This window comes from Furipterus horrens, unplaced genomic scaffold (assembly GCF_987537825.1).
Source record: "Furipterus horrens unplaced genomic scaffold, mFurHor1.1.pri manual_scaffold_13, whole genome shotgun sequence".
Classification (NCBI taxonomy): Eukaryota; Metazoa; Chordata; class Mammalia; order Chiroptera; family Furipteridae; genus Furipterus; species Furipterus horrens.
The window spans coordinates 15,763,556-15,789,750 of NW_028327183.1; the positions used below are offsets into that span (position 1 = coordinate 15,763,556).

General features: G+C 48.9%; 2 protein-coding genes across 7 annotated transcripts; one reads left to right on the forward strand and one right to left on the reverse strand.

Moving 5' to 3' along the window:
* The first annotated feature begins 4,371 nt into the window (after positions 1–4,371).
* On the forward strand, positions 4,372–17,718 carry VPS4A (vacuolar protein sorting 4 homolog A). 5 transcript variants are annotated; one of them, XM_090259902.1, is made up of 12 exons: positions 4,372–4,570; positions 7,529–7,640; positions 7,738–7,885; positions 9,230–9,291; positions 9,392–9,511; positions 9,991–10,147; positions 10,744–10,892; positions 11,279–11,360; positions 11,590–11,809; positions 12,844–12,984; positions 13,712–13,841; positions 17,473–17,718. In XM_090259902.1, the coding sequence occupies exons 1-11, from the start codon at positions 4,550–4,552 to the stop codon at positions 13,811–13,813; spliced, it is 1,314 nt and encodes a 437-aa protein (XP_090116028.1). In that variant the 5' UTR covers positions 4,372–4,549; the 3' UTR covers positions 13,814–13,841; positions 17,473–17,718. The 5 variants fall into 5 exon arrangements, with proteins under 5 accessions (XP_090116028.1, XP_090116027.1, XP_090116026.1 ...); XM_090259901.1 differs by lacking the exon at positions 17,473–17,718 and adding an exon at positions 16,835–16,974; XM_090259900.1 differs by lacking the exon at positions 17,473–17,718 and adding an exon at positions 14,353–14,560.
* COG8 (component of oligomeric golgi complex 8) lies at positions 17,094–26,160 on the reverse strand. 2 transcript variants are annotated; one of them, XM_090259898.1, is made up of 6 exons: positions 25,684–26,160; positions 24,249–24,456; positions 22,604–23,431; positions 20,688–20,856; positions 19,721–19,894; positions 17,094–17,564 (listed from the first exon to the last, which is right to left on the reverse strand). In XM_090259898.1, the coding sequence occupies exons 1-6, from the start codon at positions 26,115–26,117 to the stop codon at positions 17,407–17,409; spliced, it is 1,971 nt and encodes a 656-aa protein (XP_090116024.1). In that variant the 5' UTR covers positions 26,118–26,160; the 3' UTR covers positions 17,094–17,406. The 2 variants fall into 2 exon arrangements, with proteins under 2 accessions (XP_090116024.1, XP_090116023.1); XM_090259897.1 differs by lacking the exon at positions 17,094–17,564 and having other exon boundaries at positions 19,083–19,894; positions 25,684–26,157.
* Between the last annotated feature and the right edge of the window lie 35 nt (positions 26,161–26,195).

A 26,195-nucleotide genomic window follows, 5' to 3' on the forward strand; every position in this document is an offset into this window, starting at 1 on the left:
TTTCAGGTTTGGCACAATTCTCAATCTTGATGATACTCTTCACAGCTTATAGGAAATCTGCCCTTACCATAAGATCCAGTTTCATTTTTCATTTTCCTCCAGTATAGGACTCCACTGTTATGTTTACAATCTGTCGGATGGGTTCAGCATGATAACACCTTGGTACCCAAAGAATTGTTTCCCTTTTGGTATCAGACCCAACGTCTTTTAGAAGGTAATGTGGGAAACCACTACCTGTGAAGACCTATTTTGGCTAGTCTCTGCAAACTCTGATTATGCCCACTTGTTTGTATTCTGTCCCATATAACTTTTGTTAAGCTAGAATAATACTTCTACAAAGTATGTGATATTCTGGGGGTGACTTTTCTTTTTTTTAGAACCCTGTATTTAAATGAGACTTCTTTTTAAGTGTTGTTTAAAATTTCAATTTCAAATCTGGCATCACCAGACTACCAAATCGAAACCCATGGCATAAAACAGGGCAGTATTTGTATTCTTGATTAAAAAAAGGAGAAAGCTTTATGTATGTGTGCTCTATAAATACAAATGCATAGACAACACTTTCCCTTGAGTTGCGCATCAACATATAGCATTGTATATTACAATGAAAATTTGTAACTTAAGGGTATTATATATATAAATAAATATATACCTTTGTAATCTTTATATTGTAAATAAAAAAAATTGCTTTTAGACTTGTATTTTTTTCATTTTTTTAATGTTAAAGTAGTCCCAAACCTACAGGAAAGTTTTAAAGAACAATACAAAGGACTCCTACATCCCCTTTACCTAAATTCCCAGTTGTTAACATTTTACCACCTTTGCTGCATTTTATTTTTCTGACACGATGCTCTCTCAGCCTTAAATTCTCCAGTGTGTACCTCTCAAGCACAAGGACACTCTCCTGTGTTGCCACCATATAGCCCCTCCCAGTTAGGAAACCAGCCCATTCACAGATCCCATTCATTTTCTACCAATAGTCCCAACAGTGTTTTCCTTTCTTGCACAAGAGCCTATCCCATAACACGTGTTTGGTTGTCATGTCTCATCAGTCTCTTCTGGTGCTATTTTTAAGCAGACTTAGGGCAAATCCAAACTTAAAAACTTAGTTTTGCTTCTTGTTTCATCTGTGTGATGGGAGCTCAATCACTGGATAAAGCTGAGCTTTATCATATTTTGAATCACACAGAGGAGTGGGAGGGGAGATGGTTTCTCAGGAATTGTATTAGGAATCATCGGTGCTCCATTTATTAGAGTGTTTGTCACTCATGTTGTGTGGTATCTTAGCATAATTTTGCCCTCACTCTACCTCTCCAAGATGTTACTCACCCAAACCTTGTTTTTGTTCTCCACACTGCTCTTGGCCCCCATCCAAAGTGTTCCTTAACAAGTTATTAGGAGCCCACTCCTTGGCATGAACCCTACAATGCCGGAGTTTGTGCAGTCCGATTTTACTAGGTTGTATTGGCTAAGCAGAGTTGATTTCACTGGGCCAGGCTTGGGTTAAGTGCTGTGCAAGAAAGAGCAAATGGAATGGTGCATTTGCAAGTCAGTGACTTTCTACCTGAAGTGTGGAGCTGAGAATCTGGTTTCTGCCATCATGAGAAATTACTTAAAGGTACTTATCTGATTGAGAATCATCGAGACTAAACATGCCCCATGTGCCAGCCCACAAATAAATTTAGTGCCTTTATTCCCCCTTTCCTTCCTCAACTTACTCCCCAACCCCACCAAGGGTTCTGCCACTGAGAGGCTCTCAAGAGTTTATAATTTTCACGCTTTCCAAGGAGAAAGTCAACACTGACAGAGGAGAGGAGATCCATTTCCTGTCAGCATCAGCTCAGGATGGAGATTTCTCTAGAAGGGGGAGCTTCCTCTGGAAAACTACCTTGTAAGCAAGGTCAGTGTCTGGATGACAGGCTTGTGAAAGAGAAGCTAAGCAAGAGGTCCAAGAAAGTTGAGGAGGCAGAACAAAGAAGATGCACACAACCAGTGGGTCACAAACCCAGCACTTGTTATGGGCGGAATTGTTTGCTGCCAAAAGTCATATGTTGAGCCCTACCCCCCAGCACCTCAAAATGTGACTGTATTTGGAGATAGGGCCTTTAAAGAGGTGATTCCGTTGAAAGGAGTCCATTGGGATGGGCCCTAATCCAATCTGACTGGTGTGCTTATAAGAAGAGGACATTTGGACACAGATACTGTGCGTGTGCACATAAAGCAGAGGCCCTGTGAGGACACAGCAAAAGCGTGGCCATGTGCAAGCCAGGGAAAGAGGCCTCAAGAAACCAACACTTACAGCTTGATCTTGGACTTCCAGTCTCCAGAACTGGGAGAAAATACATTTCTATTGTTGAAAGCAACCCTGTTGGTATTTTGTTTTGGCAACCCTAGCAAACTAATATAGCCTTCTTGTAATTGTAGGGATATTTCATTTTAATTGTTCTAGGTCTCCTTTTCTTTTCCCCAATCTTGAAAGAGTTGGGCCTTCTCATGGTCTACATTTCCTCATGATCCACTCACTCCCAGCCCTCTGCAGGATGGCTTCTGCCTCCATCACTTACTGAAATGTCTCTGGCTGAGATTATCAGTATCTTACATATTACTGTCGTTCTTCTGAGCTGCATTAGGTATTGTGCCCCCCTCTCCTTACTCTCAGTCCTCCCTCGCCCCCCACCCCTTAACTTCCAAGACACTGTTCTGACTATCCTACCTCTCCAGCTGTCTTTCTGAGCTTATTTGGCAGGTTCATCCTCCTCTGGTTGGCCAACCAAACCTCCAAGCTCTCTCCTAGGCTCTCTCCTCACCTCACCCTAAACTCTACTCTTCCCTAGGAGATTTTATTCACACAGCTTTCATTCCCGCCTATACCCAGATGTCTCACAGACGTGCATCTCCAGCCCTCATAATTATTCTGACTTCCAGATGCACGTATCTGCCACTTGATATTTCAAAGGCATCTCAAACTCTTCATCCCTCCACCCCCTGCCCCAAACCTGGTCTTTATCCAGTATCCCCCATCTCAGTAGCACTGCCATCGGTCCAGGTGCTAAAGCCAGCAACCCAGGAATCATTTCTGTCCCCTCCTGCTCCTCACCATACCCCATATCTAATCCATTTCTGAGTGCTTATGATTTGTTTTCCAATACTTCCCCATTCTGTGTATGTCTCTGGAAGCCCCCCCTCCCCACAGTCCAAGCTTCCCTTATTCTGGACCATAGCAATAGCTTCATATAAAATAGCAATCCCACCCCTGCACTCTGTTGTGTATACAATGGCTAGAGTCATCTATTAAAAAAAAAAAAAAAAAAAGTTTTTCATTGTTCTTAGGATAAAACCCAAAATCTTGACCATAGCCAAATGCCCTGGCCCCTGCCCAACTCCCCAACATCATTTCACATCAGGCTCTGATTTACTACTTTATGCTCTGGCTGTCTGAGCCTTCTTCTCGTCTCTTAAATTCCATGAGTGACCTCAGGGACCCAGGGCCTTTGCACAGGCTATTTCATCAACCTGGAATGTTCTTCTCGACCCTCCTCATTCCTTAATTAATGGGAGCCTTTCCTGACTTAAATGGGAGCCTTTCCTGGCCCCCTATTTTGGGCAGTTGGCTGTTAGAAGCCCACATAGCACATGGGTCTTCACACACAGGCCTCAATATGCTTATTACATAATTTTACTGATGTACATCATCTTTCTCCTTAGACTGAAGACTCCCCTAGAGCTGTTTCAGTCATTGCTGTATCCCCAAACTACACACAGCCCCACATATAGTCAGTCTATACTGACTAAATGTTAAGTGAATGAATGTGAGCAACCAACCTGCTATACTCAAGTTCACTGGGATAAAGCTCCCAGCTATAAAGGTTTAAGGAAACCACTTTTCTAAAAAGTAGAAGCGTTAATATTAGAAACTACAAAAACTACCTCTAGACTGAGCCACGGGCATTATAAATTATCAGGGACTGGTAACATTGGAGTACACTATGTTTACATTACCGAGCTCATTTATTACCGTCAAAAGCCAGAAAAGGTAGATACTGATTATTAATATGCCCCATTAAACATTAGGAACACAAAGCTCAGGAAACTACGGTTTACTGTGCTAGTAAAACTGCCCAACGGGCGCTGTTTTATTCGAAGTGGGGTCTGGGACTCGAGGTTCTTCTACTCAGCCCGGCCTCTGGCCCCGCCCCCTCACCCCTTTCCGCCCCCAGGCCCCACCCCAGCCCTGGCGGGGCTCGCGGCCCCGACCCCGCCCACCCCGACACGCCCCCGCCGGGTTCTAGCGTGGGCCGCCCAGCCGCCCTGGCAGCCGAGGGCAGTGCCTGCAGTGCCGGCCGTGGCCGCCGGGGGCAGCCATGCCGCTCAGACTCGACCGCTCTGGGCCGCGCTCCTCTCTCGTTCTCGGACGCGGCTCCGGCTGCCAGCAGCCACCCTTCACCGCGCCCAGAGCCCATTCGCTGGGCTCCCCGCGCCGGATACAGCACCTCGGCTTTCCGAGGCCTGAAGCAGCACCGCGTGGTGTGAGGCGGACCCAGGAGATGAAATGACAACGTCAACCCTTCAGGTACCTCGGCGCGGCCCGGCCGGCTGGCGGAGGCCTCAGGAGGCCCCGCTGGGCCTGGGCGCCGGTAGCCGGGCGGGCCCCGGGCCTCCTCAAAGCTCCACTGCCCTGCGGCCGCCTGCGCGGGTTTCTGTGTTCACGCTCTCGGAGTCCAGGGCCACCTCCCAACCAGAACGCCTCCCTCCTGGCTTGGCAGAGCCCGAGGCCGCTACGTGCAGCTGGCGTCCGGGTTCCGCCGTGGGGCTCAGCCTCACCCGAGCCTCGCAGGCGCCGCCCGGAAAGCTCGGGCCCGCGGTCTGGTTGCTCGCTCTCTCCCCTCCTCCTGCCTCCCTTCCAGCAAGCCCCTGCTTCTTCCCTGGTCTCCGATTTCCTCTTCTCGGCCAACCACCATTCATTCCCTAGATTGTGCAGGGTGGTGCTGGGGTGGCGCCACCTGGATGCAAGACTGACCCATCCAGGTGCTGCCAATCCTGCCGGGCCGGAAAACATAAACATGGGCAGGCCTCAGATCTAGGTTTGATTGTCCACTCTGCCACTCACTAGCATGTGACCTTGGGCCAGTTACGTGATCCTGGAGTCTGGAGTGGGGATGTTGTGACAGTGACTCTAGATTAGTCCCGGTAAAGCATTCTTAACGCGGTGTCCGGTACTGAGTAGGTGATGAGAGACGCAGAACCTGCGGGACTTAGGCAAGACTTCAGGGAAGAAGTGGCATTTGGCGGGGTCCTCAAAGGATGGGTAGCATTCCACTCCTGGAGGTGGAGGAGGGATGGCTGCTTCAGGCGGGGAAAAAGCAGAAACAGTGGGTAAACTTCCACCTGCAGGTCCCACCTGCTGGGGAGCTGAGAACGTTTTTTTACATATTTTTTTAAACAGCTTTATTAAGATATAACTCACAACATAGAATTTACCCATTTAAAGTGTACAGTTCAATACTTTTAGTATATTCACAGCGTTGTGCCATCACCACAGTTACTTTTAGAGTATTTTCATCACCCCAAAAAGGAACCCTGTACCCTGGAGCTGTCACCCTCCAATTCCTCTATCCCTCCCAGCCCCTGGTAACCACTAATCTATTTTCTGTCCCTGTGGATTTGTCTATTCTGGGCATTTTATATAAATGGAAATTATACAATATCAAGTCCTTTGTGAATGACTTCTTTCGTATAACATACGTTGTAGGCTTTCACACTTTTAAAATGCTGAAAGGATATTTCATGATGCATGAAAATCATGAAATTCCAATTTCAGTGTCTATAAATAAAGTTTTATTGGAACACATCCCTGCTCATTTGTTTACGTACTGTCTGTAGCTGCATTGGGGTTGCCAAAGCAGGGGGAGTCGTTGCTACTGAGATTGTATGGCCAGGAAAGTCTAAAATATTTGCTGCCTGGTCATTTACAGAAAGTTTGACAGCTCCTCTGATGGTACATTTTCACAGCCCTTTCATCCTCATCTTTTGCAGTTGGTGTTACTACAGATGTGGTAGGGCTGGCAGTTTTGTCACTTTATCCTCCTGTTACTACGGTATTAAGAAGCGGGGAAGGGATGGGCCTGCTCTGCCACACGGGGGACAGAGCATACCTGGAGTTTTGTTTGGAGCCCCACCTTTCAAAAGGACAAACCTGAGCAAGAAAGTGAAAAAGTCCAAGGAACTGGGGGTATTTGTTCTGGAGAAGAGAACCACCAGGAACAGGAACACCCCTTGCATGTCTTACCTGAAGGGCTGTTGTCCAGGAGAGAGTAGACAGGTGAAGCCTGTGTTCAAGCTAATCCATTCAGAAGGTGCAGGGCTCCTAGCCATTCTCTGTTTGTAGGTAGTGGAGGGAGCTGAAGCTTGAAAATAGTGGCCTATACTCTTTCACCCTTCCTCATCTCTTCAACCTGGTGAGTTAATGTCAACTTGGCCTGACCTGCCTGCATTAGTTTTGTAGAGCTAGCTGTGTCTTTCTTTCTGAGACTTCTTGCTTTCAGATGGGGAAGGGCCACAGAAATGTCTGGGCCCCGCCAAGAGCTAATCAGGAGGTTTATTGTTCACTGTGGACAGAACTCTGTGTATAGCAGTGGGATCTGCCCGCCTGGTGTCTAGTGCTATATCAGCTTGAGGATGATAATTCTGGGAACGCTTCCTGGGTTGGTGAAGCTTTGGTTTCTAAAACTGGGTATGTAAGTGTGGGGCAGCTGCCTGAAAGATGCAGCATGCTTCAAGTTCAGTCTAGAGCACAGGCTATAGGATTTATGAGATGCACAAAGACACTCACAGAGTTGAAGGGTCCAGAGGGCTGTTCCCCTCAGTTGGCAGCACGTACGTGCCTGTGGGGTAAGCCAGCAATTTTAGTACTGGAGATGCTAGTGTATTGACCCGTTGTCTTAAGTAGCTTTTCCCTAGGTATCAATTTGACGAAACGGTCCTCTCTTTTCAGCCTAGATTAGCAAGTTGGGCCAGTAGATCCCTTTAAGTCCATCTCATACGATTTAGATCTGTGAAAGACTTTCTAGTTGGCTGGCTCTTCTCTGGCCCTCGAGGTCAAGTGCTGTTTCTGGCCTCCCTGCTGAACAACACAGGAATCAATTGGTTCTGCATGTTTCCCCTATCCCAGACTCTGAGTCTGGGTCCCTTTCTCTTCTCCTTGAGGCACAGAATAGAAACTGAACTTTCCCTGTGAGCTGTAACCTGAGCTATTTCATGAGGCTTCCGCTTGCTATAATCCAGAGGGAGGACTGAGGAAGAGGTTGCTTTCATTGTATTGAGTGCACCGTGAAGAGGGATGGCTGTCTTTTAAAACATCCTTTTAAGGCCTTTCCAGTTGATGTAGGAAAAGTAAGCTGATATAATTGTCTGCGACTGACTAATTCCCAGGCCTGGCAATATCTCTCATCAATATACTCCGCCTGCCTAGTACTCTAAGGGCTTTGGGGATCCCTTGGGAAGCACTGAACTATTTGCTTTGCCTTTCCAGAAAGCCATTGATCTGGTGACAAAAGCCACAGAAGAGGATAAAGCCAAGAATTACGAGGAGGCGCTCCGGCTCTACCAGCATGCTGTGGAGTATTTCCTACATGCTATCAAATGTGAGTCATACACGGGCCCTCCCCAGCCACCAAGCCCCAGTGAGAGGGGTGCGGGCACCTGGCGGCTCACAGGGCCTCTCTGGTTCTCCTTTTGCAGATGAGGCACACAGTGACAAGGCCAAGGAGAGCATTCGAGCCAAGTGCGTGCAGTACCTAGACCGGGCGGAGAAGCTGAAGGATTATCTACGGAACAAGGAGAAGCATGGCAAGAAGCCAGTCAAGGAGAATCAGAGTGAGAGCAAGGGGTGAGTATGGAGGAGGGCAGGGTCTCCTCTGACCTGAGTCCCCTCGGGAATGTGCTCCTGTGTTGCTGTCGTTTTTGGTGCTGATGCAGCCTTGGACTTCGCAGCACCTTTCTTTGGGGGAATTCAACTCACAGCAGCCGATAGCTGCTTTCGTCAAGCACTTTACAGAATACGTCTATGTGCACTATCTCCTTAGATCTGGGATGGGGAGCCAGTATGGGGGTTACTAGCCTTGGACTCTGCAGCCAGACCCTCCAGTATAACCTGGCTCTGCCAGTTTTAGCCATGTGGCCTTTGGACAAGTGCCAGGCCCTGCTCCCGCAAACCCCTGTGCCTCCAGGCTCCTCATAAGTAGGTGGAGGGACTCCCAGTGTTGCTCTAAGGAGCAAGTGAGATGACGGGGTGGAGCCCTGAGAATGGAAAGCATGGAGCTCTGTGCACAGTGAGGGTTAAATAAACGTCAGCTGCAGTTGTCGTCAGTTCCCTTCTTGGTCTGACTTATGAGGCAGCAGACTCAGAGGTTCAGAGATGGCGAAGGTTACAGAGCTGGAGCCCGATGGGGTCTGCACCCACAGCCAGGGCCTGTGTTTATGACTCCAAAGCCAGTGCTCCCTCTGCAGTTTCTCTCCTCACGTCCATGGTTTGCCCGCTAGGGAGGTTCCAGTTATCTGAGCACAAAGTCCAGTGGTGTCCTGGAGGTGAGGGGAGGATCCTGGGCAGGAAGAGCACGGAGTAGGAGAGAGGTGGGTGTTGTGTCAGCTGCATCACCAGAAGTGAGAGGCTCTGCTCCCGGTGCAGAGGATTCCGTGGAGTGAGAGACACACCAGGGAAGGGGCAGGAGGCCCAACATCTGCAGGACGGCTGCCCGAGTCTTGAGGATGGCAAATCACTTCTATCTGGATAGGGACTGGCCTGGGTGGAGGGGTAGGGGGAACGACAGCGACTGTGTTTCTTTTCCAGGTGCTCCCCTGTAGACCTAAGAAGATTTACCTGTTCTCCAAGTGAGAGCCACTTGCTGTCTGGTTTTGAGTCCGTATGAGAGGCCAGTGAGCACTCCAGTTGCTTGCATTGCCTGGCTGCTCTTGAAGTCCAGCCAAAGCACATGTCCCTCACCAGTTTCTAGAAAGGGCACATGTCTCTGTTCTTATACCCTTAATGAAGAAACAAGGATGGGTTATGAGAGATTCCTAGAGAATCCACTGTAGGCCCTGAATGTCCTCGGGGTAACTGTCTGTGGGTCTGTCACCACTGTTGAGCAGGGAGAGCATACCTTTACCACCATGCTGGCAGCCAGAGCCTGGCCTCCTCTTGTTCCAGCCTGTCATCTTCTGTTTCCTTTCCCAGCAGTGATAGTGACAGTGAAGGGGATAATCCAGAAAAAAAGAAATTACAGGAACAACTGATGGGTAAGAGGCTCGAAGCCCATGGCTCTGGGGGAGGGTGTGTACTTGACAAGGCCCCTGGTGGGTCAGGGCTCTGGGTCGAAGGCTCTGCCTCCCTCTGCAGGTGCTGTTGTGATGGAGAAGCCCAATATTCGGTGGAATGATGTGGCCGGGCTGGAGGGAGCCAAGGAGGCTCTCAAAGAAGCTGTCATATTGCCAATTAAGTTCCCACACCTGTTCACAGGTAAGTTGAGCCACTGTAGGCCCAGATGTAAAAAATGGGGCTCCCACTCGGAATGTGTCTAGGAGCAGGTAGTGACTCGGTTCCTTTTGCCCTTAGTGGACGAGACCTGGCCTTCTCGGGGCCTCCCACTGGGAAAGGCCCCAGGGCCTGCCCATTGTGGTCATCTGATCCTTGGCTTCTCTCTGGTGTCAGAAACACCTTTATGACTAGAACTTTGATTTGACCATCCCAGTGGGTGGGCAGGGTCAGAAAACAGTGCCAGCCAATGTCACTTGCAAGGTCACAGGGGTCATGAGCCAGGGCTAAGACCAAGCTCTTGGCAGGTAATTTAATTCCCTTTACTCCTTTGCTCTTAGAATCAGTGTGTTGTAGAACTTTTTATTTCTGCTTGTATTTACAGTGACAAAGGCCCCTCTGCTTTTCTCTGTTTCCCTTCCCTCGTCAGGAGGAAGCTCACTTCAGTTTATTCTTTCTTGCAGGCAAGCGCACCCCCTGGCGAGGGATACTGCTCTTTGGACCCCCTGGCACAGGGAAATCTTACCTGGCCAAAGCGGTCGCAACAGAGGCCAACAACTCTACCTTCTTCTCTGTGTCCTCTTCAGACTTGATGTCTAAGTGGTTGGGGGAGAGTGAGAAGTAAGTCAGCCTCCAGGTCCTGCTCTGCTGCCGTCCCCAGCAGCTGCAGGTGGCCTAGCTTCCCTTCCCTGCCCTTGGACTCACACCCCAGAGGAGCTGCTGTAGGATGTTAGGGAGAAGTAGCCAGCAGAGGGGTATCTTGCTAGCTTATTGGATGGGGCACTGTCCTGACTAGGACAGCTGAAATTGGAAGGTGACTTGGGAGAGATGAATCTTCATGAAGGGAAGAGAAAGGCACTCCCAACAATTGGGTATTAGGTGAGAATCCTCTGCTGGGGACTTTGTTTAGTTAACTTGTTCCCCACACCGACTCCCATTTTGCAGATGATGAAACTGAGGCTGAGAGGAAGGGAAGTGACTTGTCTTAAATCCAGAGCTAATGTAGGGGGCTGCCAGGATTGAAGCTGACGCCAGGCTTGCTCTTCCTCTTGGCACAGTGCTGCCAGAGGATTTGTTACCGCTGTTTTTTCTGAAGTCCAGGCATGACTAGAGACTCGACCTCCCCATGGGAAGGGTGACAGAAGTGGTGCCTGGGACTCTGACTGGATGTGTGTGTGTGGCTGTTCAGGCCCCAACCTCATTTTTTACCTTCACAGGCTAGTCAAGAACCTGTTTGAGCTGGCGAGGCAGCACAAACCTTCCATAATCTTCATTGATGAGGTGGATTCCCTCTGTGGATCCCGCAATGAAAACGAGAGTGAGGCTGCCCGAAGGATCAAAACAGAGTTCTTGGTCCAGATGCAGGGTGCGTGCTCTTTCTGGGTTTCCCCCCTAGTTCTCCGTCCACCTAAAGCCCACCCCCCCTCCCCGGGCTTCATTAGTTACCTGCGGCTGGATCTGATTGTCCTTAGTGTGGAGGGAGATAAGAGAGAACCAATTCCCAGCTCCATCTCCTTGGGCCTTCATTGTGTAGAGGTCCCTGCAGCCTTTGCCCGTCCCCTCTGCGCCCCTCCCGAGGCAGGCAGGGCATCGGAGCTCTTCGCTCCAGGGAAGCCAGACAGGGCCCCGCCACCACACATAGCACAGGGATGGCTTCAGTTGAGGACACAAGGTCCCTGAGGTTCTTCCCCACAGGCTCTGACTGATCCTTGCAGGTGCTCTGAGTCTGCGGCTGTTTCCCTTTGTCTGCAGGGGTGGGGAATAACAACGACGGGACTCTGGTTCTTGGTGCCACGAACATCCCATGGGTGCTGGATTCAGCCATTAGGAGGAGGTGAGTCTTCCCAGTGGGAGCCAGGGGCTGAGCACTTTTTCTGGCCGTGGTCAGTGTGCTGCTGGCAGCCAAGGATGTAGCCTGACCTCGTTTTTTCTGGAGGCTTTTCCATGTCTGCATAATGAGCAGAGCCCCGAATGAAGCTGGCTCTGGAGGGCCCCGCTGTGCCTCTGCATTAAGACTCCTCCCCCATCTGCTCTCAAGTCCAGCCATGTGCTTGGCTCTCTAGGTTTGAAAAGCGGATTTACATCCCATTGCCGGAGGAGGCTGCCCGTGCGCAGATGTTCCGGTTGCATCTGGGTAGCACTCCCCATAACCTCACGGACGCCAATATCCACGAGCTGGCTCGGAAGACAGAAGGCTACTCAGGTGCAGACATCAGCATCATTGTGCGGGACTCCCTCATGCAACCCGTTAGGAAAGTACAGTCAGCAACACACTTCAAAAAGGTGAGTGAGCCAACAAGGAATTGCTTAGAGTCACAGGAAAGGGAATATCAGCTTTTTTTGCCAGCTGACACACCTTGGGTCTCCTGGAGAACCAAGGGCAAGTGCAAAGTAAGCCCTTTGGTTCCAGGGGCCAGGGATGTATCTGCTCCCCCTTCCCTGCAGTTCTTGCTCAAGTGTGACCATCTCCAATTGTGTGAACCTAAAGGGCAGGGTACAACGGCAGTCACATCTACCATCCCTGCAGTCTGCACTGCTAGTGTGTGTGGTGGACCCTACTCAGTGTTTGAAAAGTTGTGGGTACAACATCACACCATAAGAAGGAATTCCATGTAGCAGACCTCTGTCAAGTGTCTGCCAAGGGTCCTACAATGTGCCTGGTCTCATTCTAGATGCTGGAGAGACATTTGCAACCAACCACAGCAGACAGAAATCCCTGCCCTCCAGGAGCCTACTTTCTAGTGGGGGAGCCAGGCAACAAACAAAACAGACTGGCTTCTCAGCGGGTGGTGAGGGGTAAGATAGGGCAGGGAAGGGAGGTCTGGCATTTCCAAGGTTTAGAGGGGGAGGGGCAGATTGCACTCTTAAAGGATAGGCCACACTGGGTGACATTTGAGTCAAGAATTGAAGAAAAGTGAGGAAATGAGTCTTCGGATATTAGGGAAAAAGTTGCCAATGAAGGAGATTTCAGTTTGAAGAACATTTTTGATGTCACTGCATCCGTGGTGAAATATGATTTAATTGGGAAGAGGAAGATATCAGTGCGTTTGGGGCCACAGAATGAAATTCTGGAGGACAGTGGCTGGAATAGCATGCTAACCTCAAATCTCTGAAATCCGACTTCAAGTCACTTTGACTACTCAGTCTGAGTTTTGAATGAGCCCATCCCTCCTTAGACAATGACCTAGAAACCCAGGCATTCATTCATATCCTGCCATTACCTTCTCTTTAGGACCCAGAAGCCTGAGGTGTCCTGTCTCTTCCCTCAAACCCAAGGGGCAGCCCCTTCAGCCAGTCAAATTCCTGCTTGGTTTCAGGTCTGTGGCCCTTCCCGCACCAACCCTAGCATTATGATCGATGACCTCCTGACCCCATGCTCACCAGGGGACCCAGATGCTGTGGAGATGACTTGGATGGATGTTCCTGGTGACAAACTCTTAGAGCCTGTGGTTTGCATGGTAAGTGGCCAGCTGGCTAAGAGGACTGCACAGCCCAGAAAATTGGGGGCTTGGGTCCAAGAATAAAAATAAACTTCCCCCCTTTTCTGTCCTAGTCTGTTGTGGCTCCTCCTAAACAGAGAATGGCTTTTGGGGTTCTGAGTAGCTAGGGCTCCTGCCGTTAGATTCAGTGAGGGCCCAGGATGGAGGCCGTAGCATTAGAATTCTATTTTCTTCAGCAAAAAGAGTAAAGGCCAGGTGATGTGACTGCCTCATTCCATGCGGCTGGCTTGTTTTGTACACAGAAGGAACCAGCAAATGTATGTCAGCACCGTGGGATTTGAGGCAGTTGCGCAGGCAGCCTTGCACCTGGCTCGTCCTAACATCTCTGTATCCTAGTCTTGCTGGTGGCCTTGCCCAGTCTGTATGGCAGGCGTCAGCCTTTGTGGCTGGTGTGGGCGTACAGTTAGAGCTTCTCACAAGAGGTAAAAGATGATGGAGCTTAGATTCCCTCAGACCTGAAGTAGGTCCATCTGGACATGACATGAGCTGCCTCAGGAGGGAAGAGCATCCCTGTCACAGGAGGCATTCAGGTGGAAGCCAGGCAGCCATAAGGATTCTGCATTTGGAACTGGGGCTGACCTCGCAGACAGGCCTCTTCCTACCCTAGACTGCATGGGTCTGCGACGCTGGGAGGCTGAGACCGGGAGCCCGGCTACTCCTCAGCCACATGCTCTTGTCTCTGCAGTCGGACATGCTCCGGTCTTTGGCCACCACTCGGCCCACCGTGAATGCAGATGACCTCCTGAAAGTGAAGAAATTCTCAGAGGACTTTGGACAGGAGGGTTAAAAGCTTCTTCACTCTGGCTACAGTGAAGGTGGGAAATTGGGGCAAATTCATGCACTCCCCATATCGGTGGCCACACAGGGCTCCAGGGCTTGTCCTAAAGTCGCTACAGTGTCTCCTCTGCTATCTGGCCACCAGCTGAGGAGCAGGAAGGAAGGGGCTCCCAGCCCCAGAGATGCAGGAGTATATTCAGCAGCCAGTGAGATACTGGCTCTTCCTACTTCCTTCTCCTCTTGGATGCTTACCAACTCCTTGTCCTGCCCCTCCATGTTTCTTTTTTTAACTTCTTTTTGTTCCCCTAAATTAATGCTGCTTGGATTTTCATCTTGTTTATAAATAAAATTAAAATCACCTGGAAGCATCAAGGAGTGGGAGCAGCTGGTGCTGTGGGGTTGGTGCAGTGGACCTGCAGAGCCCCCGTGCTCATTCCTCTCAGACCCAGTTTTGCTCCTTGTGAACCGAATGACTGATGCCCTGGATCCCCAGCCCAAGCTCTGCCTGTAAAGGCCAAGAGTACAGCCAAGCCATTCACACCTTCCTAGGTCGGCATCCCGTGCCCTGTGTCCTCCCTGCAGGAGAGAGGATGGTCTGTGAGCACAGGGCTGTGTGAATCAGAACGAGTGGAGGCAGTCAGGCAGGTTTCACTGCTGCCTTTTCTTCCCTCTGAATGTGAGAACACTGAACCCAGCCACTGGCCCGCCCTGGGTCCCTGTCCTGGAAATGGGCTAATAAATCCTTTTCCCTTCTTGAGCCACCTGAGTGATCTCGTCTTTGACTCTTATCTGGAGCTCTTTGAAGGCCATGCTTGCTTCCAATAGAATAGACCTCCTCCTGGTTTTCTCTGCTGTCTTCTATTTAGCAGAGTAGGAAGTAGGAATGTTGCCAACTGCCACTGTTCCTAGGCCTGTACTCCAGACAGGTTCAAGAGACCTTTCTTTTCCCAGGGCCTTGGACCGGTGGCCAGGGGTGTTTTGAGGGACTTGTGCATTTCTTCCTGTTGCCCAGCCTACAGATCAGAGCCTCAAACTAGGACGCCTGTAGGCCAGACGCGGCCTGTAGCTGTTTGGTTTGCTCTGCTACCAACATTTAAAATTCAAGAGTAGATGTAAACATTCAGATTAGGTAATGCTAGGACTGTGTCCCATGAAGCAACCCATCAGCTGCAGCTGAGCTAGGATGGCCCTATTCAGATGGTGACATGCTCTGCAGTTCATCCTCCTCATGTGGCGTTTTCACACACTTGCATTTTTTGCCTAGTCCCTCTGGCCATTTGAATTTGTGACCCCTGTTTGTGAGACACGCAGGGCTCCAGAGTCGGCAGCCCTGGAAATTCTGACGGGGCAGAAGCAGTAGAGGCTGTCACACATTGACCACGAGCATATGAACACAGAAAAGGGCTGGCCCTGGTTCCCTCCCAAAACTGGTATCTTCAAACCTGAACGGTCCAGAACTGAGTACGTGGCCAACTCCTAGATTGTTTTAGCCTTGCACTGTGGTGGTTCTCTGATCTGGTTAGGAGTGTCTGGTGAATTGAGCCAACTTTTGCTTGGTTTCTTAGAGGCTGGGGCCCAGGCTCGGTGCTTCTCGCCATTGCTGGTAGGTTAGCCCAACCTGTTACCTGGAGCGCCAGCCTGCCTGACCTCCATGACACTTACACAGCAACTTTGCCTGGAATTTTGGTTGCTTGCTCTGGAGTTTGCACATACTTCTTGGTTAGTTATGTGCCCTCAGCCACCAATTATATTAGTAAATTCTGGACTAGCAGCTAGGATAAGACACTACCCCATGGCTGTACTGTTTCATTTTAACTAATCATGTCTAGTTTTATTTTCTTCATCTCTAGTTACCTTTACTTCAATCAGAAGGTCCTTGCCTTTTTTAAAACCCTGCTTCCTCATTTCTACTGCTTGAACACCTAGACAAGTCACAGGGGTTAACAGAAACTTTAGGGCTGCTATGGTTCATCCTCATAGCTCTAGCCACAGCTTTCAGGCACCCACTGAGGCTGAACTAACCTCAGAATGATTCTGTGGCTTCACAGTCTCTGTTAATTACAACTAATATTTGCAGAAGAATTGCCTCCCCTAAATGTTTACTCTGAAATCCACTTCTTCCCTACCAGAAAGTCTGTTCTAAACCTGCCTACAGTGGCTTCTGACATTCAAGCTCCAGATGGAGAGAATTTCTTTATTGGAAATGCAAGCATTTGCCTTTGGGCTGTAGTATCTTAACTAGTAGACCAAATCCTTCCTTCTGTGTGGATTTGGTCACAACAGTAAATCTCATATATTATCAGCAACAGATAGTCTCAGGCTTTCTGCAAGGTCTACTCTGGGCAGTTATTTACTCTTGGGCCTCCAGGTCAGGAAGCTGAAGCCAAATGCTATTAAACACTGTCAACCTCAGAGCACTGTAAGAAAGCATCAGAATGTTCTGAGGCCAACCTGCAGGAGCTTCTGAACATCGTGTTCAGAAGTGAATTCTGCTTTTCCTAAGGACCCATGTTTTCACTATTAATGAGAACTTTCTACAGACTTCCCCAATGACTGAGTGTATAACATTACCTTGGGGTACTGCTGCTAGGTCCTGTTCCTCTCCAAAGTTTAATGCACAGAGAGCCTGTTCACTTTTGCTTGGCCTCGTAAGCCCTCCAGACTTGGCCTGTTTAGAGGAAGCTGTAGAGGATAGTGGGTCGTTGCTGAGTTTAATTAACTGCTGCTTCAAACGTGTTTTCTTTAAACAACTTATTGGACTTCTTACTACATGGGTACTGGGACTTTGAGGACTTTGATACAAGTACCAACAATGCAAAACTCAATGTAAAAATGAGGTAAGACAAGTACCTAAAGAAACAAATTCCTTCGTCTCTGACAATATCTTGAGGTTAAACACTGGTCAGTCGGCGTGATGCTAATTTACTTTTCCAAAATCAGTGCAGTGACCAGGAAGCATAATTAATGTTTTCTATTTTAATTGTGACAGGGAGGCTCACTGATTTCCTCTTGACTATCACCCTTCCCCTAGCTCTGCACCATGGCCTCCACTCAAAGAACAAGCCAAGTACCAGCTGCCCAAGAAATCTCAGCAGAAAAATCTTCCCCATGTCTGTTAAAGGTGGAAACCTAAACTGTATCTGAACCTGTTAAAATGTGTGGGTACTCACTTATGTTAATAGTCTCACTAAACACTTCCATGAACCGGAGCCATTCTGTCCTATTTTTACTTCCACAAGCACACTGGTGTCCAAGGCAACAAAGGACCCTGTAGGTAAGACACACACAAATCCCTTGTGAAAACAAGTGTTTAGTAAAAAAGGTCAATTGCAGCCTTAACCTGGATTTTTAAACAGAGCTTAAAAAACTTGCTAGAAATGTCCCCTCCTTTAGGGAGTTGTTTTTCTTCTCAAGTTGAAGGCAATATTTCATAGCTCATTTTGGGGCAATCAGTTTTAACGTCTTCCTCCAAATCAGTCTGGCAGGCTTCCGAAGTCCACTGTTTTCTGTCAGAGCCAAGTCAGTGCCAAGTAGACATGCCCAGCTCCAAGGTGAAGTGTTTGTGTCCTGGTCTTCAGAATCCTCAGGTGCAGCAGGAAAGCTTTAGTCATTTACCTCCATCCAGTGGATGTTTGTAAATGTCTTGCTATCCATTTTGTCAATGAACAGGCAGCCCTGCAAATGGTCCATCTCGTGCTGGATGATGCGTGCTGCCCATCCACTGGCCTGCCACACCACCTGTTCTCCTCTGGGGTCCAGCCCTGCAAAGGAAGTTAACAGTCTGGGTGAGGACATGCTGAACATCATTCTCAACCTCCTGGCCCTTTTCCTGCCCTGGATGGTCCTTTTTACAAGAGACAACATCAGAAGGGAACTCAACACCTCTTATCCTCCCTAGAAAAAATGCCACAACTCTGTCTATATTACCAAAGAGTCAACCTGGTTCGCAGCTCTACCAGTTAGTTGCTGGGCTTACTATGGAGATGAGATAAGAAATGATCTTAATAAGGTGCTTCTCTTCTTAACACTCCTGTTGCTGTTTGTTTTCAGTTCCTAACAAAAGTATTTCAGTTTGGTACAATATAAAATAAGGAATACCATTGACTTTCTGACTCTCATGGACAGGGGCCCGGGGCACCTGCCGTTAAATCCGCCTCTGCTCATGGACCAAGTGGCTTGCTCAGGAGGAACAATCATTCTAACCAGGAAAGAACTACATTCCACAAACATCCTGGTATGATGGAATGGCGTGTCACCCTGGGCTGGGCAAAACAGGTCCCCACCGCTCCCACTCCACCATGACATTGGGCAGAAGTGTGGGTGTGTGAGATAAGGCACAGAAGTGAGCAAAGGCACAGAGAACTGGCTGTGAGGAAACAGTGGACCCAGGCTGCCCTAACAACCACCGCTCTACACCTCCGACCCCAGTGCCCCCACTTGAGCTGGCTGCACTCTCACAGGAGCTTCATTCTCGTCCCAAGTCCTGTTCATCCCTAGGTCCTGCCCTTTGCTTATGTCGGGAAGTTCTGCTATCAGCCATCAAGGTGTCTGTACTTGAATTGGAGCTTTACGTAAACTTCTGTGGGATCAGAGGCAGAAGAGGTGCGCTTATCAAGCCGCCCCAGGAACCCTGCCCTGCCTCACCTGAGATCTGCACGGCCTGGAAGCGGGGCACGCAGGCCAGGAAACCGGGAACGCTCTCGCAGCCCTCGGGGAAAGTGACCACCCGGCTGTCCAACACCCGCAGGCTGGGGTTCAAGAACACGCGCAGGGGAAAGGGCTCCATCTGACGGGCCTCGCGCAAGCGCGGCGCGCAGGCGCGAAAGAGTGCCTCGGGGAACTCCAGGGCCAACACTTGCAGCGGCACTCCCAGCTGCGGCGCGCTGAGGCCCACGCAGCCCCGGCGTCGCATCACCCGCACCAGCCGTTGTACCAGCTGCTGCAGCTCTTGCCCCGCCACCTGCGCCGGCTCTACTGGGGCTGCAGTGGTCCGCAGGACCGGGTCTCCGACCTGGCACACGTGCAGGTACGGCGGCTTGGGCGCTCCCTGCACCAGACGCCGCAGGTAGCGCCAGTAGGATCGCGTACGCGCCGGTCCCTCGGGGCCATCCCTGGAGGGCATGGAGCTGGAGGCCCGGGCACAGCCACTAGCCACCCCCCCTCCCCACCGCAGGGTCGGCATCACGAGGTGACGCCCTAGCGTTAGCAGCGACCCCAGCAGTGGCCCGGCTCCGAGTTGGCCCATGGTGCAGGCCAATAGGGCTACCTGCCAGTCCACGGGATCCGTAGTTAAGCGCTTCCCGCCGCCAGGGATGTTGGGAAGTGTAGTTCCTGCGCGCCTACCCAGCCACAGAATGTTCGCTTCTCCGTGATGTCAATCAGCTTTATTATTATTAAAGATCTTATTTACTTATTTTTAGAGAGGGGAAGAGAAGGAGAGAGGGAAAGAAACATGAACGTGTGGTTGCCTCTCCCGTGCCCCCAACTGAGGACCTGGCCCTGCCAACCCAGGGCACGTGCCCTGACCGGGAATTGAACTGGCAACCGTTTGGTTCACAGGCCAGTGCTCAATTCACTGAGCTACACCAGCCAAGGCAATCGGCTTTATTATTTAATTGCATTTATTATAAGAGTTCTGACCAGGAAGTTCCCCCTTTAATTTTCTCTCATGCATGCCTTCATAGCCTCTTCCCTGGGGCTGCCCTGTTTTCTGAGTCAAAGCAACTCTCCTTCCCACTGGGTGCTGCAGTAAGCCTCCTAGCCGCCTAGTTTCTGGTTGCGCCTGGTTCTGGGAGCAGGAACCTCTTCTAAGTGCTTGCACTGGGCACATCATTGGGCACATCGGCCTGCAGTGGCTCCGTTGATTCAACCTGCTCTTGCTCCTCCTCAGGGAAAGCTGGAGTGATGGGCTCAAAGCTTGACTCCTCGACCTGGAGTTCTGATGCTGGAGCTGTGGGCTCCAGCACTGGCTCCTTTTCATCTAGACAGACCATCTCTCTCTTCGGCAGGATAAAGGCGAGAGGCTCCTGGACGACGCCGATGTTCACATGTCCAATGTTACCGTACTTGGAGAGCTGAGTGGGTGGAATGCCTGCCCCAGATGGTAGGCAAAGTGAAATGAAAAAAACATTTAACAAATGTAAATACTGATATGTCACAAGAAAACAGAAACACTTAAGAGGCAGTAACAGACACAATGACCATATTTCAATATAGTAAGTGATATGGGACAGAATGCTATACTGCAAAGCAAGACTTTGGAAGTAATCTAGAAAACACAGTACAGGGTGGACACAGTAAGTGGAGTTAAGAGCCAAGAGAACCTCAGTAGGCACAGACTTCCCTCTAACAGTCCCAAGAGAAAAGCTGGTTTGGGGGGGGGGCAGCGCAATAGGGGGGGTAGAGTGGGGGAGTAGTGAGCAGCTACTCTTCGCTTGTGTGATCACTGGCACGTTGCCTTTGGGAAGTTCTGTCTCCCCTATCCCCAACCCCACCCCAGGGGCAGAGAGTGAGTGAGTACAGGAAAGTGAAGGCAAATTGGGAAATCATACAATATGTGGTTCTTTTGTGATTAGCTTCTTCCACTTAGCCAGATATACACATACTGTATGATTCTATTTATATGAAATGTCCAGAAAAGCAAATCTATTGTATCGGAAAGTAGATAAATGGTTGCCAGGGGATAAAAGTGGGACTGGGGAATGACTACACTGGGCATGAGGGATCTTTTTGGGGTGTTGGAAATGTTCTAAAATTGGATGGTAGTAATGGTTGTACACCTCTGTTAATTTACTGAAACACACTGAATTTTACAAATGGGTGAATTATTTAGTTTGTGAATTATAGCAATAAAGTAGTTTTAAGTCTTTTTTCCTTTCTCTTACCTAATGCCTGTGCTATCTGAGCTGGTGGAAAAAGGACTTGGAGACAACGATTTAAATAAGGAACCAGGTCCTCCAGGAAGACAGTGCAGAACTGGAGGAAGAGCTCTTGCTCCCCATTGGTGAAGACAGCCTCTTCAGCACGATGGAAGGCCAGGATTACTTTGGTTACCTAAGAGACAAAGGTACCATCAATTACTGCAGTCGTCTGTCACTATCAACAGTGAATGAAACTAAGCACCAATGTGCAGTCCTCAAGTTTTCATGAAGAAAGTTGTTCCAAACAGTCCCTTATATTACTATCTTGTTCAGATTCAGAATTGTGATCACCCTTCACAGTTCTGTCACTTCACTGATGTATTTCTGACCCAACTTGTTTCCTTAATGGTGCTTTTTCCAGTGAAAGAGTATCCTGAAATTACAAAGAGAATACATAGTTCTTGACTCCCTGGGAGCCCGTCTAGAACTATGTTGGATCCAGGAAAATGAAACAAAAACTACAAAAGGTTTTTACTGAGTAAGGCTTTGAGGTTCCAGAAAGCTAGATCACTAGAAAATTGTAAAGGAAGAATGAAACATCTGGCAAAGAAGTTCCAAATACAAAGAACAGAACAGCCTAGTTGACCTTACAGACAAGTGTCATGCTGACAGGGTTAATAAGACTCTGGTGCTACATTTCTTGGTTCAAGTCCTAGCTATGCCACTTACTGGTTCTGTGACTTCCAAGTGATGACTTAAGCCCTCCATGCCCTCTGTGCCTCAGTTTCCTCACCTACAAAGTAGGGTGAGCAATAGGACCTACCCTCATAGGGTTGTGAGGATCAAGTCTTATTATATGTAAAGTACGATGAATGCTACTTGTCATGGAGTAAGTTCTACATAAATATTAGCTAATTACTATTACTTGAATTTCATTGACTCTAAAAAGCTTCAATAATCATGCTTTCTTGTTCTTCCATAAGGATATCAATAGAAACATTTTATACAATCACGTCACAACTGCCACCTGGCTGACAGTGATTATAAGATGTCATCAACCATAAGAAGCACTCCAATATGTAAAAGTTTAAATGTGTAAAAAATGTGCACTAGGATATTAGCAGCCGTAATAGCATTACCTGTGTTAGGCAGAATTCTAAGATGCTCTTGTGATTTCCACCCCCTGGTATCCACTCCTTTGTGTAATCCCCTCCCCTGAGTTCAGGCAGAATCTGTGGCTTGTTTCTAACCAATAGATTATGGCAAAGGTGACAGATTTTGCAGTTGTAATTAAAGACCCTAAAAAAGTGATTCTGAATTAATCAAAAGGGGGATTATTCTGAGTGGGCGTGACATCAGATGAGCCTTTTAAAAGGGGGTTGAGGACTTCCCTAAAAGAGATTCGTGCAGCAGAGATACTCTTCCATTAGCCTTGAGGAATCAAAAGACCACAGTATGAACTGCCCATGGAGTGAGGTGGTCTCTAGGAGCTGAGGACCTCAGTCCCACAACTGTAAGGAACAGAAATCTGCTAATGTGAGTTTGAAGGAGGACTCCAAGCTCCAGATGAGAACACAGCCTGGCAAACACCTTGACTGCAACCTTGTGAGATCCTGAGCAGAAGATCCAGTTATGCTGTGCCTGGACTCCTGATTCACAGGAACTGGGAAATGATAAATGTCTGTGGGAGTTTGTCATGCAGCAATAGAAAATTAATACATCATTGAATCATTATTATACAGGAGCCACTTCATGGACTGTTTCATTCCACAAGGGGGGACTAACTGGTTAAGAGCTGCTCAGCCATTAAAAACCTTCAAAACCACACGAAACCTCTCTAACTCAGCAGTCACCACTGTCATATGGACTGGCTTATTACCAATGTCTGACCTCCTGTAACCAAAGAACGTTCCAACAGAGAGCCAACAGTATGTGCTCACCTTAGCGAGGGCGTCCTCCAGGACTCTAGTCACATCCTGCGCCAGGGCTATGGGGCAGCAAAGGCGCAGATCATTGAAGGCAACCAGAATACTGTTGAGGAAGCAGGCAAGGGGTGGAAAGTCTAAGAGCACCATGGGTGGTTGCAGGGTCCCTGGCTGAGTGACTGGCACAGCAGCAGGCAGGTTACTGCTGCCCAGGATGGCTGGAGCCAAGATGAGGGTATAGGAGTTCATTTCATCTTGGAACTTCTCCACCGCTTCCTGAATTGCTTTCTGGAAAGTGCTGATGGCTACCCGCTGGAAAACAGGAGCCAACTGGCCCCGGAAGTCAGCCCCTACCCGGCTGAAGGACAGCCCAAAGTACATGCATTGGCCCAGCAGAGAATCCAGACGGCCACCTATCCCCTGGTGAAGGTCGGTTTCCAGCACCTGCAGGAACTGTGACACTTTCTGCAGTACCCAGCCATGGAAGATAGCACTCTCATTCACAGTGTGCTCCCCCATGGCAGGGGACAGCAGTGGGTCCTCATCTGAGAAGATGGCACGGTACTGAGTGATGATATCAAACAGATGGACACGGCAGGCCTCGATGGTTTTTGTGATGTGGAAATAGGGATCATCATTGGGGATGGCAGTCAGAATGGAACGGAGCCAAGCATCTCGGGCCTGAAGAAACTTCACCCTCAACTCAGCCTCAGTAAAGATGTCCATGCGCCTCAGGAAGCCAATGACACGGAGGCAGGCAGGGAGCTGGATGTTGGTCCTCAGCTGCTGGATCAGCTGACTCAGCATCAGCTGCATGGACTGGCGCACTTCATTCACAATGCCCTGACAATACAGAGGGTGAGTCACACCACACTTATAAAGACACTCCCTGTGACCCATTCCACTAAATCCACTAACCCTTAATATTACAGACCAACATTCCCACTGCTTCCCTGACATATGAAGTAGATTTCCTAAAGCTGACATGCACAGACATCCAAGCTGGCAGCAGAGTAGGTGGGAAGCTACACTAACCTCCTCCCAGGACCAAACTGGAATTACAACTAAATTATAGAATCTCACCAGCTTCCTCATGCTCTCCCCTTGCTCACTGCTCTCCAGTCCCACTGGCTGTCTTTATATTTCTTAACACTTGACTTCCCTCCTCAGCCTGCTGTACTTGTTCTCTCCACTTTCTGGATTGCTCTCTCTCGTCACATCTACGTGTGGCTGGGTCCTTCCCATCATCTGGGTATGAGCTTAAATGTTCTCTCCAGGAGAGCCTTTCCTGACCATTATCCCTAGAGTAATTCACCCTGGTCTCCTTTTACCCCATTCCCTGGTTTGTTTTCTCCATACTTAACCACTAAAGGATCAAGTCGTTTATCTGTTTGACAACTATCATCTTACATTGATGAGAGCCAGGGCCTTGTCTGCTTTGTTCACATTGTATACCCAGCACCTAGATCAGTGCCTGGCACACAAGATTAGTATTTCTCAGTTGAATAAGTGAATGACTGTATGTTTTGTGTTCAGGACTGCCTGGTTGGCAGAAACTGATGTGAAACATGCAAAGAGTTTTCCTACAGTTTCTGCCTAAAGGTTCAGTGTTGACCACAGAATTACATCAGTTTGAGTTCTCTTTGGGGAAGTTGGCTACCTGGATGACAGGGATGGAGGAGTATTTCCTTTCCAGTCGGTGTACGTAGGCTGCAAGCTCCAGGGCCTCTTCATAATAGGTGTTCCGGACACAGGTGTCCATGAGCTGAGGAATCTCTAGGATTTCCAAGATTTCTGTGTGCCGGTTCAGAGTCAGGGTGTTCATCCGGCGGTTGGAGCTGATCTCCTCAGCCTCCTTCACAAAGTTCCTAGTACAGTCAGGAGAAGGTTGGTTGCTCAATGTTCTGAATTCAAAGCTTAACTATAATTAACAAGCGTTTACTATGAACTGGGCACTGGACTGAATGGTATATGCAATTTAATCTTCACACCAAACCTATGAGGTAAGTACCCTGAGGAAACTTTAATCTCAGAGAGGTTAAGCAACTTGTTCAAGATCACAAAACTAATAAATGATAAAAAGATTTGAATCCAGATTTGCCACTTAACTTGCTGTGGCCAGGTACTTAGGCTTTCATAACTGTTTCCTCACTGGTAAAGTAATAGGACCCACCTCATAAGGATGTGAGGATTAAATGAGATGATGTATGTAAAGCATTTAACACAGAACCTGACTCAGAGTAAATGTTTCTTTAATAATAGCTATACTTATTATTTTCATAATAATCAAATTATGATGAAGGCTATACAGCCTTACCCCCAAGTTCCCTCAGCCTTTTAAACCTATTCCCATGCTACTGTTTACCTTAGTTCCCACCAGTTTCCATTTCTTCTCCATAACTGCAGAGATCTGCTTTATGAAGTCCCCTATCTATTCTGCAGTGGGTGGAAAGGTACAAAAGCTATTGCCAAATATCAAGACTCAAAAGAAAACTTAAAACTTTTACCAGAAAGGCTGGAAGGCAGAATTAGAGATAATGGACTGAGGATCTGAGAAAGCAGAATATGACTCAAAAGAGAGGGGGGTTTTTTTGATAATTTTTTCTGCCCTCAACGGAAGGATTTCGTTGTCAGCTTCCTATCAATGAAAAGTTTTGGAGCAGGTAACTTCTAGTCTGAGCTGTTGTATGTGTTGTGTCTACATGTGTTTATGTATGTCTACATAAATATGCATGTATATATTAAGCTGCCAGTCAGAGGCCAAGTTCTTAGTGCTTTGAACGCGTTCTCTATTTGGTGCTCACACAGCCTCTATGGCAGGGCCATGCAGCTAGGTTTCAATTCTGACTTTGAAACTTACTAGCTGTACCCTTGGACAGTCACTAATCTTTCTCCGTGTCTCAACTTCCTCATGCATAAAACGGGAAAAACAGTACCTTCCTCGAAAGGTGTGGTTAAGTTTAAATGGAGTAATAAAGTGCTCAGAGGAGAGCCTGGCACATGGTAAGCGCTATGTAAGTGTTAGCTATCACTATCATGGTAAATGTCACTTATTACAGTTGTTAAAAGCCCCTTTAGCACCGGGCCCGCCGCACCTGCAGCTCTGCTGGAAGCTGGGCAAGCGGTCGAGCAGGTGGCCGAGCGACGCTTCCACGTCGCCAAACAGGCGGTGGATGCGCTCGGTGCACTCTGCGCCGCGGATGAAGGTCTTGTAGTTGGCGAAGGCCAAGTCGCGCGTCTGCTGCAGCAGCTGGGCCCGCTCCTCGGCCAGGCGTTCGGGCTCGCGCCGCAGACGCTCCAGCCCGGAGCCGCTCAACTCCCGGAGGTAGCGACCGACGTCCGGCCGTTCCCGCCACTGGGCCTCCGGGAAGCGATCCCGGAACAGCGATGCCAGGAGCCCTTCATCCTCCACCTCGCCTAGAGCCGCTGCGGTGGCGGTGGCGGTGGCTGTGGCGGATGCTGAAGTGGAGGATGCAGCAGACGTGGCAGATGCCAAAGTGGAAGACGAAATTGTCGCCATCGCCGCCATGTTCCCGGCAGTAGCGTCACTTCCCCTTCGGGCCCAGAGAGGGCGCTGGCTCCGAATTTGAGACCGGAAGCAATAGAG